Raw genomic sequence first — 14754 nt, 5'->3', positions numbered from 1 at the left:
GACCAATCGCCGAATAGATTTCCTTATTTAAGAATATTCTCAGATAAACTCACTTTTAATGGTGACATTACTAAGAGGAGTTTACATTCACACATTTAAAAATAAAGAATTTTAGAGTTAATAAATTATGATATAAACATTGGAAATGAAAGAAACACGTTTTCCACCATGTCTTAATTACAAATTTTAAACCGGTATGCTGTTAACTGACCTGCCTATATATAGTATAGCCTAGATTTTAGGATATTTTATCAAACATTAATCAAATATTTCAAAAACATTCCTCCTCTCCTGAAAGATTGACGCACGTCTCTGTCTCCTCAGTGCCATCACAAGCCTCTACTGGCAACTCCCAGCCACTTGAGAGACCTCTCGAGCTGTCTTAAATAACTGGGAGAGTAAGAGGGATTCTTAGCTTTAAGAAATGTGAGAAATTGCTTTTATACTGAAGTTTGAAAGTAGGAGTAGATTTCATGAATTCTCAGCATTTAAGACTACAATGGCACTTTGAGAAGCTTGATAAATACTGGCCCTGGGCTATAAACTGTGCAGTTGCAGTGGGATTACACAGAATTTGGATTTGGAATACTGCAGTGCTATATAATTATTCTCTCTACTCCTATGTGACCCAGCAGGTTCGGCTATCACCACTAATGCTATATACTAGTAGTTCCCAACCTTTTTTGCCAGAGGTACCCCTACAGACCTGTCAGATGAACTCATTTACCCCTTCGTCAATTTCAAATGTAATGTATTTCATGATTGTTGAACAGTCAATATTTACTTTGGTTTGGTCAGCAATAGTACTACTATAGTTTCAACCATGTATCCACTACATTTAGCTAATTTAGTCAGTACTTTTAGCTAAGCATTTCAGCCGCTTAGACAATACGTTTAGCTTTAGCTACACGTATCCAGGGTTGGGAATCACTGCTATAGACCACACTTATTGGATCCATTAATTTATGCTCTTTTGAGGTCATGCGGCAGTGGCACCTTTCACCATGAGGATCATATTATTTACTTTCTCTTTGGTTTGGTACTATTGGAGTTCAACAATGCATGTCACACAGCTGGGAATATTTGTTCAAAATCCAAATAGAATTCTCTCCCATTTCTCGCTGAAAATAAACTGATAAAGACAAAATAAAAAAGAGGTTTTGAGAGATCAAACAGCAGCTTCCTAATTCCGCTTTAGTGCGTCTCACTTGTAAGGCTTTGAGCTTGTTCTCGGCTGTATCCTCCCTCTCCATCAGATCAGTTAGCTCCTTGGTCTTTGACAGCAGCCAGGACTGGAACCTCTGAACGCAGCCTTGGTACGTCTGGTGCTCCTCCGCCATCTTCTGAAGCAGCGACAGACGCTCCTAGCACAGCAGGAGAATATTTAGCAGCGCACTTGTTCAAAATCAATGAACATCTATCAGCACACATCACAGTCTTCATATTTGTGCATCTGAGCGAGGAGTGAATTTGTATTCTCCTGTGACAGCGAGATTTGTTGTCGGTTATCTCAACTACAAGACTTTTGATCGCACGTTGACATTTTAGATAAGAACACAGAGATAACCAAAAGGAGAGTTCACAGGCGGGAGGAGCTTTCGGAAAACCTCAAACAAACAAAGCATTATTTAAATCACAACATTCCCATTTGGAGTCAAAAGTGCAGATTTGCCAGCAGATGGTGTGTTCATGTGAATTCATGATGTAGGTTAGGGCTGCTTGGTTATGGGGAAAAGAAATCATAATCTCGAATACTCGTTGACTTTTGGAAAGAGGTTGCATTTATTCAACTTAAAAAACAGTGAAACAAATCAACAGTGAAAACACAGAACTGTGAAATTTCCCTTTATACTTTTCCTGTTTGAAAGTTGTTGTTTTTTCTCCATTCTGAACACAAGACAAAATACGAGTTTACTTGCAAAACGTAATGTGCAAAAAGTTTTTCCTCGATTACATTGATCTCTATAAAAATTTTGATTACTTGCACAGCCCTAATGTGGGTACATAAAGATGAAGGTGGATGTAAAATCTGACAGCCTCATAGATGAGGAAAGCAGCGGGCATGCATTTGTTACTGTTAACTAATCCATCCAACAGTATCTCTTCTCTGAATGTTAATCATTCCCGTCTGAAACTCCGATAACAATAATCTCTTGTCTCCCTATGCAGCGTCTGGATTTGCTTATAGATGCACAGAATAAACATCAGCACACTTTTCATTAACCTCAAATGTATGTGCAGTGGTGTGGCTGATGGATTTGCTCATAGAAAGAGTAAAGAACACAAGTAAACATGAATTAAAGTTTGAAATGATTGCTGTTAATGTAAACTAAGGGATCACTGATTTGTGGGCACTGTAGGCTCACTTTGATTCCACACAGGGCTGTGCAACTGATCAAATTTTGATCGTGATTTAGATTTCGGCTCCTAGCAATAACAAAAACAATGTCATCGAAAAAAAAACAATTTTAAGTTTAAAACTCTGATTTTGTCTTTTGTTCTGAAGGGGAATTCAAAAGGTTCAACAGGAACAATATTAAGGGGAAATTGGTGTTTTCACTTGTGGTTTGTTGAACAGTTTCACTGTTTTTGAGGTTCAATTAATGCGACATCTTTCCAAAAGTCAATGAGTAATTGTGCGATTATGATTTTTTCGACCAGCCCTAACTTAACATGTCACTCGACATCAAATATAATGCGAATCCCACTAACACAATCACACGTAGGGTTGGGCATAGTTTTGATTTGAACAATTTGGATTTCAATTGCGATTCCTCCTTTCGATTGCGGCGCTTATCGATTCTCGATTCCAATTCTTTGAGGGGTGGAGTAGAAACAATTTTTGTTATTTTGTTTCAATGGTGATTTACAGTTTTACCCAGCTTTTTCAACGTAAAATAAAGCCACTTTAGAGTGCCACTTTAGAGTGCCGCATACTGTGCTCCGTGGCTGCAACACAACAAGCGAGTGAAAGTACGCTGGCTGCCACGGAAACCCAGACTTGTGTGTGATAAATTTGGAACCGATCGGATTCTAAACGATTCCATTGAAATCGTAATTTTTGAAATTATTCTAAGTTGGAACTAGGGCTTTGACTTTTGCCCAAAAATCATATTCGAAGTTCGTTTGTATATTAATATTCGAATATATTCGAATATTTATTAATAATATTTTGACCATTAAATGCCTTCAGTTAAAAAAAAAAATTCAGTCAGACCCTGGATTAAACACAAACAGTGTGCTTTCGACAGGAAGTTCAGAGTGTTCACCGTAGCCTACGTAAGTGGTCTGATGTTTATACTCGTGTGTTGGTGTGTGCGTCGAGCCATTGTGTATGGGCGGTGTTGCCAACTTATAGACTTTTTTTTCCAAAAGCGACAAGCGACAAATGTGGCGACTTTCTGTAGAAAAGACAGCGACTTTCTGGTAAATAAAAGAGTCGCCAGTATTGTCCAGCGAGCACGCCATGTATTTCTCTCCTGTAGCTGCCGAAACGGTCCTTTCTCTTCTGTTGTGTGACTGAGGAGCAGCCCCGCCCTCCCCTCTGTGTTCTCTCCTCATGTGCAGCAGCACTGAGCAGGCAGGTAGGAAGGCTAGAAGGGACAGGGTGCGGCGCCGGTGTAGGTAGGAGAGACAGCGGAACGCGACGGGAGAAAGACGCCGCTGATCTGGCCTGGCCCTGGGCTAGCCTGCCTTCTTTGAGAATTAGGGGGGAATGCACCGCTACCGAGCCACGGCCGAGAGACGTGCGTCGCCGCGACGTGTAGATACATTTTGAAATGCGTGAAAAAGCCTCGGAATCTGAACTGAAAACAACGTTTACAAGCAAACACATTTACAAAAAATAATGCCCATAACAGGTTCGAATATTAAGGGCTGGCTAATATTCGTTCGAATATAATTTTTTTTAATATTCGAATGATATTCGAATAACGAAGTTCGGAGTCAAAGCCCTAGTTGGAACCAGTTCTCGATGCCCAATCCTACGCATACGGCAAACCAGATAGCTTCCACTGCACCATAGTCTCCTCAGTAAAAACACGGCAGCCTTTTGAGTTCCCTTTGATCCCTCACAAACCGACTCTTAAACTCAGCCAACAATACAGTGGTGCTCATAAGTTTATGAACCCATGCTAAAGTTGACTAAAAAGAGGAATGAAAAAAAAAAAAAAAAAAAAATCATCTTTTGGAAATTGATCTTTATTTTAAAAATGAAGAAAAATCCAACCTTTACAGACACCAGTTTTCTTTGTGAATGAATAATGTATCGTAAATAAATAAATGTTCTTCCTTAAAATACAGGGGGCATAAGTAAGTACACCCCTATGTTAAATTCCCATAGAGGCAGGCAGATTTTTATTTTTAAAGGCCAGTTATTTCATGGATCCAGGATACTATGCATCCTGATAAAGTTCCCTTGGCCTTTGGAATTAAAATAGCCCCACATCATCACATACCCTTCACCATACCTAGAGATTGGCATGGTTTTATTTCAGTTAGCCTAATAGCTGCTTTGATTTGCATTGAGTGATGATTTTATGGAAAGTACCCCATGATTGAATCAACCAAGTCATGTGAGTGTTAGTCGACTAAGAAGTTCTTTAGTCCAGGACAGCCCTAAAAATGGCTCTGTTTCAAGCCACCAGCTTCCTGTTACAAAGAAGCTGTTCCTCATTTGTTTTACTCCAGAAAATTAACACGCTTTCACTGCATGGCTCATTCTAATTTTCTTTCTTAGAGTATTTCTTTAGTTCATCCATTACATTGTCTTCTCTCCTCTTGTGCTCAGAGTGTTATTAAAGTGTTGTCAAAGTATTATTCTACACACGTTCTACCAGCTAACTTGTGTGCACTTTCACATAAACCACAAGCCCGTGCGCCATACATCCTTTCCACTAGCAGAAGCAGAGCTGTCACAGACTGGGTGCAATGCTCTGATCACTGACATGCACAAACAACAGTACATGACTTATAACTACTCCAGTTCAAGTTGTGCATCGCACAATATAAACCCCTCACCCATCATTGCACTCTGTACTCGTTGCTCAATTGGTCATCATTATCCAAATGTAGACTTTTGCATTGATATAATTTCATCTACATATCCATCCTTGGATTGCTGCCAACATACTTGACCCATTTACATGTCCCACAAGCACTGCCGTCACAGCCTACGCACCCAGGCCTTTATTACTTTCCATGCTCCATCGATTCGTACAGAGCTTGGTTAAAAAAGGCTTTTTTCTTTTTTTGCCCCCTCAACTTGGAATACACTGTAGCAGGATCTAAACCTGTCCAGCTTGATCCCGCTGGAGAAAAAACATCTTTGGAATCTTGTTTTTAATATTTTAAGTCTACTTGGCACTTTTGTTTAAATATTGTATATACTATTTGGTCAGTCTTGTACGTACTGTAATCTGTTTGTTTGTCTGTCTGTAACTGATGCTGTGTATTGTCCCAAACTCTCCTGAGAAGGACACCTTGTGTCTCAATTAGATTACCTGTATAAATAAAAAGGTTAAATAAATAAATAAATTGAATATATAAAAGGAAGGCCACACACACACACACACACACACACACACACACACACACACACCCACACACACACACACACACACACACACACACACACACACACACACACACACACACACACACACACACACACACACACACACACACACACACACACACACACACACACACACACACACACACACACACACAGTCTATGATCCTCCTCAGAATTACTGCAAAGGGGGCCACCAAATTATGTTAAAAATAAATGGTTTTTTGAAATTTAGTTTAATAAGCAACTCAATTGTATACAGTACATGTAGGGGGTCCCTACTCCCATCTCTTATTCAGCTAAGGGGTCCCCGGCCCTAAATCAGGTTGAAGGCCCCTGCTCTAAGCAAAAGGCTGCAGTTGAACAGTGCCCTAGAGTCTAGCAGCGTTTCCCATACATTGATAAATTTGTGACAGCCGGCTACACAATCAATGTTGACCGCCACATATCACCATCAGCACCACCACCACCACCACCACCACCACCACCACCACCACCACCCCCTCTCTCTCTCTCTCTCTCTCTCTAACAAACTACAGACCCGACTAGCTCCTCCGTGCAGATTAATTAATGCCATTGATTATTCTACACACTCCAGTACAGTAATGTAGGTGGCGGTATGAGCCTTAAACTTTTTTCCGTGTTTTTGTACACCTGGTGCGAACCACATGGGAGTAGCCTACGCATGAAACTCAAAGTGTCGAGTGCTTTAGCGGCATTGACCCGACTCCCTGAATAAGCTGCAGAGACGTCGTCTCGCTCCGCCTCTCTGCTGAGCCCCGTTCACATAACAGCATTAGTTAAACTGCATTTCACACTATGCTGGTTTTATTTGCAGAATTTTGTATTTTCTTTGACATAAATTAAGGAGGTTTTCACCATAAATTTGTGCCTGAAAATGGATCAGAATGCAGGAAATGAAGATTTTGACACTCCAAATGGCTCAATTTCAAACCCTTATTGATAATGCGAGAATATGTTTTACAACCATATGCATAAATCTCTATGAGCTATGTCTAATTCTAAATATCTTGCTACAATTAATGTTCATACAGAACAAACATGACTGGGCAAAAACTAGAAAAATAAGTAAGTGACTTCAATACACACTGTAAGCATATCTGTAAAACAATGTAGCCTGTTATTCATGTTTTTTTATTCTCACTCCCAAGCTCGAAGATGACAAGTGACAGCACCAAAATAAAATGATTAAGAAGCTTTGAACACATTCTCACTCCCATCTCGTAAAATACGGACGTTTGGTCAGGTGCCATTGTCGTCGTTATTGACGCTAAAAGTCTCCACCGCTGCACGGTGTGGGAGGATCCCCCTGCCTCCCCCCGTCTCTCCACGTTGCACGGGGTAAATTTCACGGGGAGAGCAGCGGAGGAAAAGCCCATTTCCTCCGCGTCGTCCCACTTTTTCTCCAGGTGTCAGTGCAAGCCATTTCTTACCATCTAAACAACTGCAATAGTAGGATTTAAATCAAACTCATGACAGCAATAGTGACAAATAATGCAGGTTAATAAAAATAAAGTGGAACACATTCAGAAAACAACGGAATAACTTAAACGTTAAACACGTTTATTTCGGATCAGAGCGGCAGCTGATTTAACACATCAGACTCCAGGATTAATCTTAGCCTGCCTGTTAGCCTGCTCTGGAGCAGGCTAGCTGCAAAGATAAATCACCATGGTTACTTGGCTGGGTTAATTCAACCTGCTTTTGTGCAACCAAATCAAAGTTAAATTCATCCAGGATAACTTGAATATCCCGGCTTAATCCCTTATCTTGGTTTTGTGCAACAGGCCCCGGAAGTCCGTCACCTTCCGCTTTCTTTTTGTTGACATTTTAAACTCCGGTGGATTTGTGAGGACTATGGTTAACTGCTCCTCAGATCTCTGCAGGAGAAATCCAGGCAGCTAGCTAGACTATCTGTCCAATCTGAGTTTTCTGTTCCACGAGTAAAACAACTTTTCAACGTACACACGTTCCACCAAAACAAGTTCCTTCCCGAGGCTTTTTTGCAGAGGCACCGTTTGCTCCATCCGGCGCTTAGACCAGGGGTCCCTTAGCTGAAAGAGACGGAGTAGGGACCCCATACTATTGTAAATATACTGTATAAAACTAAGTTGAACCGGACCGGATGAAATAGTAAGCTTATCTTGAATGTGTAATTTGAAATGTTTTTTGTTTTTTTCACAAATAGGCCAATTTATCTTTGCTATTAAAATGTTGTATTCATATTAGCGTATGTTTTCAGACATATTTTTTATTTTTGAAAAAAGAACATTTTTATTAACATGACTTAGCGGCCCCCCTGCACCAACTCTAAGGACCCCCTAGGGGTCACGGTCCCCCTATTGAAGATCTCTGGCTTAGACGATTGTGATTGGTTTAAAGAAATGCCAATAAACCACAGCACGTTTTTCTCCCATCACGGAATGCTGCGTGGACCTTGTCCCGCAGCGCTGTTGAGGAAGATCTGGCAATGACCACATAAATACCAAATAAATGAGCCCCTCACCTCTGCTCTGTCTCGCACGTCGTTGTAGGCCTCTTGCAGCCTCTCCTGGGCCTGGGGCTCCACACTGGGGTCCTGGGTTCGGTTGTGCAGCGCGGCAGCCTCGTCCAGCAGCCTCTCCAGCAGCGCCGCCTGGCCATGGATGTCGCTCACCACCACCCTCTGCTGGTCCACCTGCCAGAGCTTCTCCTTCACCCCCAGCTGCAGCTCCACCCCGACATCCAGGCCGCGCTGCTGCCGCGTCAGCCACAGCTCAAACTCCTCGCACGCCTTCAGGTACTCGCCCCAGTGGAGCCACACCCACTCGATGCGACTGGGGGTGAGGGGAAACACATGCAGAGTTACGGGACATTCAGACCCAAAAAAGTGATTTTCCGCAGAGTGGTGCGGGGGGGGGGGGTCACTGAAACAGCTCATTTGACATCCTGTTGTGTTCTTAAACCCCTCAACAAAGCACAAGTAGACTTTAGATTTCATAATTTGTTTTCCGTCAGATCGTTTATAGATTTCGAATTTTCCGAACGCACTTGAAGGCCGTTTTATTACACAAGAGAGAGAGAATGAAAAGAGAGGAGCGAGACATAGCGAGTGCTTTGTTGATGCAGGAAACATTCAGCGGTTTCAAACTCCCGGGCAGTTCAATGCTTGTGTTTCGTTTTTTTATTCATAGTGTTAGTGTAAAACTTTCTTATGGCAGCGATAGAGGCAGTGATGTTTCCCGTTTCTTGTACGGGACTCTCGCACCGCCTCAAACAGCAGCTCAAAACCCACCGACAAGTCTGATCACTGGTTACATAACAGGCCACCGCAGCATGACGTGGGGTTGCGTTTCTCCAAAAGTTGAGTCAGTCTCAACTTTTCGCCGCAGGAACCGCTGTGTTTATTTGATAACTCCTCACTTCGCGATTGAACCGGAAGTTGTTCTGTCCCTCCTTCGTGAAGGCTGCCTCAAAGCGCTTATTTCTGCCACATAGATGGAGGAGCGAGCATCGAGGAGCAAGGATCGACGATGGAAGAGGATCTCTGAGGAGCTAGGATACACGAGAGCAGCCTACCCAGAAGCTGTGCAGCTGAGAGCCGTTGCTAACTCTGCCCATACAGAGCTGACAAATTCACGCGACGCATCTGAGGAAATGACGTATCATCCCTCTAAAAAACAGTTCCTCTCTCCTCGCATGATTCCCTCGTGTCTCCCCCATTCCTTGGTGGGACGGACTAAGACGGAAGAAAGGGAAGCAAGGGGAGGAGCCGGGGATGCAACCTAAGGGAAGTGAGTAGGGATCGACCGATATGGATTTTTTTTTCATCAGCCTTAGCCGATGACCGATACGGGCTGCCGATTTTCTTGAGCCCATATTTGGAGCCGATGCTGCTTTTGCTCCCTCAATTTACATCATTAAAATGTAAATCCTGCCACACTGGATTTGTTTTCGGTATCTGCTCTGCCATTTCTTTACAAATAATAAACAAAAACAAAGATCAGTGTCACTTCTGCAATCATCTTACATTCATAACACCCAAATTATGTGTGCAATATGCATCATATGGATGGGTGCACTGCATATGGTTAACTGTGCAAGGGTAAAAGGCTTTCATCATCTACAACACAGCCTTGGTGATGCATTGCTTGCTGACTTATTATAAGACAGATAGAATCAGGTCATCACAAAATGTCCTTTGTCAACACATTTAAATAATTTAAGAAAACAATAAACCTGAAAAGTAGCCACTGAAATTAAGTGCTTGATTTGTAATTTGAGACAAGCACTCTGCTAGTGGGGGAGGGGCAGTGCATGGTCTGCACGTGAACTGCAGCGTCTCCAGCGACACAGAGCTGCCTGTGGACGCCGGTCTGTAAATAATGCGAAGAAAAAAAATAAAAAAACTATCGGCGAACGCAGAAGCCGCGAATCGGCCAATACCGACACACGTAAAAACACAAATATCGGCCCGATATATCGGCCGGCAGATAAAATCCGTCAATCACTAGAAGTGGGATCCAGCCTTACTGGGAGCTTGAAGTTTGAAAAGACATGGGCATTTACAAAGTAGGGAGAGTCTAACAAAAAGCAGATGTTGGTTGCATCATGTACAACCATCATGATCAGCGTTTAATGAAGCTTGTCCTATTCCAGGAAATAAAAGTAAGGATATCTTGGCTTCCGCTGCTTTGATTTTGACCATTCTTTTGTAAAGATCTGGGGTCTTACCTTAAAGGTGCCGTAGGTAGGATTGTGAAGATCCAGGACTTAGCCAAAAAATTTGAACATCGACAACTTCTCAGTCCCTCCCCGATTTCTGCTAAAGCCCAAAACGGTCTCTTAAGCCCCTCCCCCCACAAGGGAGAATGAATGCGTGTGCATGATCAGTGATTGACACGCAGTTAGACACCCCCTCTGGCCCTGATTGGTGCATCTGAACAGAGAGTGGTGGATTTTTGCAAATCTCACTACAGGCTGTAGGTGGTGCCAGATTGGTTTTTTTTATTATCTGTTTCATGTAGTTCTACTGGAACATAGGGTCAGTTTCAGCAAATATGACAGAAAGTTAGTTTTATAAGTCTTACCTACTGCACCTTTAAAGACAATTTTAGTTCTTAAAAAAAAGATTTAATTTACGTTCCTTCTTAGTTATTTACCTACCTTATCTAAAAAGCAGCAAAATATTTGCTGAACAAAGCAACGAACATTAAAATACAAGCTGCAAGCTATTTGCTATTATAATTGACTCACGGATAGAATTATACATTCTCAGCCAAAACAGAACAGAAATTAAGCATGTTTATGCCTTACTTTGCTACATTTAGCAATGTCGTTTGTAGTTTTGAAATGTGTGCAGTTTTGATTTGATTATAATTAACCACAATCTATAATTATTCCAACAGCATATTCCAGCCTTGACATTTTTCAGCTGTTTTTTATATGTACAGTACACAAGATACTTAAAAATAGAGTCTGGTTTTTGAGCATTTGAACTAGTCCATCAATTATGTAGTTTAAGTCATTTATCAAAGAAAAAATGACAAAAAGGACTTGCTGTTTTTCCTGTTTTATATCATTGTAAACTGAATCTCTTTGGGTTCTGGACTGCCAGTTGGACAAATCAAGTTCACTTCTAAAAAGGTCACCTCTATGCATTTGACATGTTGTTGTCTAAAACGTTTGTTTGCTGCAGTCTAACACTAACATTAAAATATGTATGCATCACCATGATAGCAAGTAAATCTTACATCATTCACGTAAATAAATTGTCAACATTTCTGCAGTTTACATTTGCACCATAAAAAGGTAAAGCATTGCAATGGAAAGAACCCCAACGATCTGGATATTAACTGGGAAAGCCCCACAATTCAGTCAAATACTGTAGCCAGCATGTTGATACCAAAAACAGGTTTTAAATTATACTTCTTTTCAGCATCATATTTGTACTCTTGGGGTCTACTAGAATAGGTTTACATGCTTTGAGGTTAAAAAAAAACAACCACATTATGTTTCTCATACTGCCCATTGCTGCAGCTCCTTCACCCAAAAAACTGTCTGAGCTCTTGGCCCGCCTTCCCAAAAAGCCCAGTCTGCTCTGATTGGTCAACCAAATTCAAACAAGGCACTGGGCGGGTTGTGCTTGCTCATGCGACACAGCACATAAGAAACACTGGGCGGGCCTCACTAATTGAGGAATTTCAAACGGAAATGTGGGCGAGACATTTTCTGGCAGCTCCATTTGGAGTGAAAGTTGTTTTTTGTACTTTATACATCTATTGCAAACACAAAGAACTATATAACACACTAAAAGATGGAAAAATCCAAAAAGAGAATAATAGGGGCTCATTAATGCTCTTTGTGCATGTAGCTTTTCAGTGTTTTGATGGTCCAGGTGTGGACCAATTACCTGGAAACACACATCCGAAGCTATTCAAAACAGAGCTTTAACAGCCTAACTGTGAATGTAGCTAAAGCTGGCCTCAGGGCAAACTAACCAACACTTCAGTGTCAAACACCTACAACTGACTACACACTGTACACCTGAATATGGCAGTGAGTAGGCTGCACCTGTGACAGTGGATGATATAGGTGCAGGTCTCCTCCCACAGGCTTTTCAGGTCTTTGAGCTTGGCGTGGGTGTGGTTCCTCAGCTCTTCATCGCTGCTCTGCAAAAGGTTCTCAGCTGCCACCAGCGCCATGTCCATCTTAACTCGACCCTCGTGCTCCGACTGATGGATTTTCTACACATTAAAGTAGAACACAGGGAATAGCATTGTAGTCAATATACAATGTTGAGATGGTGCACGGTATATTAGGCATTAACAAAACTAAATAATACCCCCTTCATTTTCGGTTACTCTTCCTGCCTTGCATCTTTGAATGAAAATAACATGTTGGAAGTTATATCATTTTTAGTTCTCCACAGATACAATTTTTATTTATTATATATGTAAATATAATTTATACAATCACATCTAAGGGGATTCATTTTCCATAGAATACTGTACTGTCATTCCCGACTGCACTTGAATGCAGCTTTATTTCAGAAGAGAAGGAAAGAAAGAAAAGTGCTTTGTTGTTTGGCAAACATTGAGCTGGACCCAAACTCCCGGGTAGTTGAGTTTCTGAAAGTGTTGTATTAAAAATTAGGTGAGTTTAATTCACCTTCTTATGACTGATATTTATCTGCTAAAATGTAAATAGGAATTGGACCCTCAGATACTGAAGCCTGCTTGAAGACCAGAAGCTGCAGCTGTCCCCACTCTGGAGTCTAATGACAGAGTAATCCAGCAGCAGCTGGGGTCAAAAGTAAAGGGTCAAACAGTAACCCCCTGTCTGGACCGCAAATGCACGTTAGCATAGCGCTCACGTGCCAACGGCATTCATGAAACACTCAAGGTCCCGATTCGATTACATTTCCAATTTGATTCTATTTCCGATTCAATGTCGGTTTGGAATATATCAGTTGCAAAAACAATAATGGCTATGTAAGGGATTCTAAAACTGTACAAGGTTCCCTCTAACCTGCTGCATTATTAAAAATATCAATGTTTACATTAATAAATTGACCCCAAGGCAGTTACATGAATGTACTTTTTGTTTAACACAATAACATGCAGCTCTACAGACTCTACAGTCAGGGAGTATTTAGTGAAATTAATTTAAATATCTCGAGGTAAGAGTCAAGGGACCCCTTTTAAAATGTCCATGCCAGTTCGCAAAAATGTAGCCCATCTTTGGAGCGTTTTTCCTTCCTTATTAGCTAGCATGCTATATTTGGTACCACTAGATTCCTAAGGTCTTCTGGTTTAATATGATACAGACAGGGATTCTGGATTTTATGAATCGATATTGTAACATACAAATGAAAAACGTTTTAAACCCAGCCCTGCTGTCCATACCGGTTCTGTCTTGTCCGTCAATTTCAAAACATTGAGCAGCAGGGCAGGGAGGCGTTGGTGGTCTGAGCACAGGTGTCTAGTGCAGTTTGTCCATGAATAAACACTGCAGCTCCTCTACACCCAAAAAGTTCCCGCTGTGTCTTGCTTCCCAGCTGCAGGGCAAAAGTTAAGGGAGAGTCTGTGGGAATACACAAGCACGCTGCTGTCTGGCTCTGTCCACATTCACTCTCAAAATGTTGAATAAATAGACTTGGAGCGTAAATAAACGCTTCAGGTCGCGTTTACGCCTGACAGAGGTGGCTGAGACGCGAGCCTGCAGGAGCCGGTGCAGACCAACACATTGTTATTTGTGTTTGTTATTGATGCAAAAGGTCTCCCTTAGCGTCATATTTAGACGTGCTTGGTCGGGACTCTTGGCGTAAATTTTTGACGCTCTGGGTCGGGACGTGCGTTAACTGACAAGAACGGGAAAGTTAGGTTTAGGAAAAGATCGTTAGTGGGGTTACAAAATGTACGTTTCAGTGACACGCGGGACGAGAACGGGACACGAACCCCGGTCTCCTGTGTGAAATTCTTGTGTTTTTTGACCCGTCCACCACCCCAACCTACCTCCTTACTCAAATTTTCTGTCTTTCATACTACTCGCTACCATTGCCGTTAACACTACGTCATCTCACAGCGCCGCGGTCTAGCTGCTGCTCTGCCCGGTGCATTCCACACAGATGCTAAAGGGTGACTTTTGTGTCAGTATCTGACGCTGAGAGCCACTGACCAAGCGTCCGTATTTTACCAGTTGGGAGTGTTAATGGGTGTGCAGGCAGCTGCATAAATTAAAATGAGGAGTATCTGTTGCGTGAGACGCGCTAGAGGAGAACGCATCTGATACGCTTGCAGTCTAGATAAGGGGTCAGTGAAGTATCTCACCTCTGTCTCTTTGAGTCGTCCCTCCAGGGCATCACGGGGCCCCTGGGTGTTGTCGTTGGCCTTCAGCCTCTCCTGGACGGCCCGCATCCAGGAGAGGGCTGCCTCCAGGCTCTCCATAAACTCCTGCTGCTCCTGCTGCGTCATGACCAGTCCCGAGCCTCAAAAAGAAGAACAGAATTCAGACTCGATATCGGCTAGCACTCAATGTTAAAGAGGAATTCCAACAATTTTAATTTGAAGGAACACCTGTGTTACAAACTGGGAGCTTGAATTTGGAAAAGAACTGGGCGTTTCACAAAGTAGGCAGGGTCTAACAAAAAGTAGATATTGTTAGATTGCAGCATGGGAAAT

General features: G+C 42.1%; 1 protein-coding gene across 1 annotated transcript in view; it reads right to left on the bottom strand.

Annotated features, from left to right (window-relative positions):
- Window positions 1–14754, bottom strand: part of syne3 (spectrin repeat containing, nuclear envelope family member 3) — a 63240-nt gene that overhangs the window by 46207 nt on the left and 2279 nt on the right. The window contains exons 2-5 of the mRNA XM_039785810.1: window positions 14404–14561; window positions 12146–12318; window positions 8100–8409; window positions 1209–1364 (exon numbers count right to left, since the gene is read on the bottom strand). Of these exons, the coding sequence (XP_039641744.1) occupies window positions 1209–1364; window positions 8100–8409; window positions 12146–12318; window positions 14404–14547 (783 nt within the window). The 5' untranslated portion in view covers window positions 14548–14561. The remainder of the gene's footprint in view (window positions 1–1208; window positions 1365–8099; window positions 8410–12145; window positions 12319–14403; window positions 14562–14754) is intronic.

This window comes from Perca fluviatilis, chromosome 20 (assembly GCF_010015445.1).
Source record: "Perca fluviatilis chromosome 20, GENO_Pfluv_1.0, whole genome shotgun sequence".
Classification (NCBI taxonomy): Eukaryota; Metazoa; Chordata; class Actinopteri; order Perciformes; family Percidae; genus Perca; species Perca fluviatilis.
The sequence above is the reverse complement of the archived record's forward strand: the minus strand, read 5'-3'. Positions and strand labels throughout refer to the sequence as shown.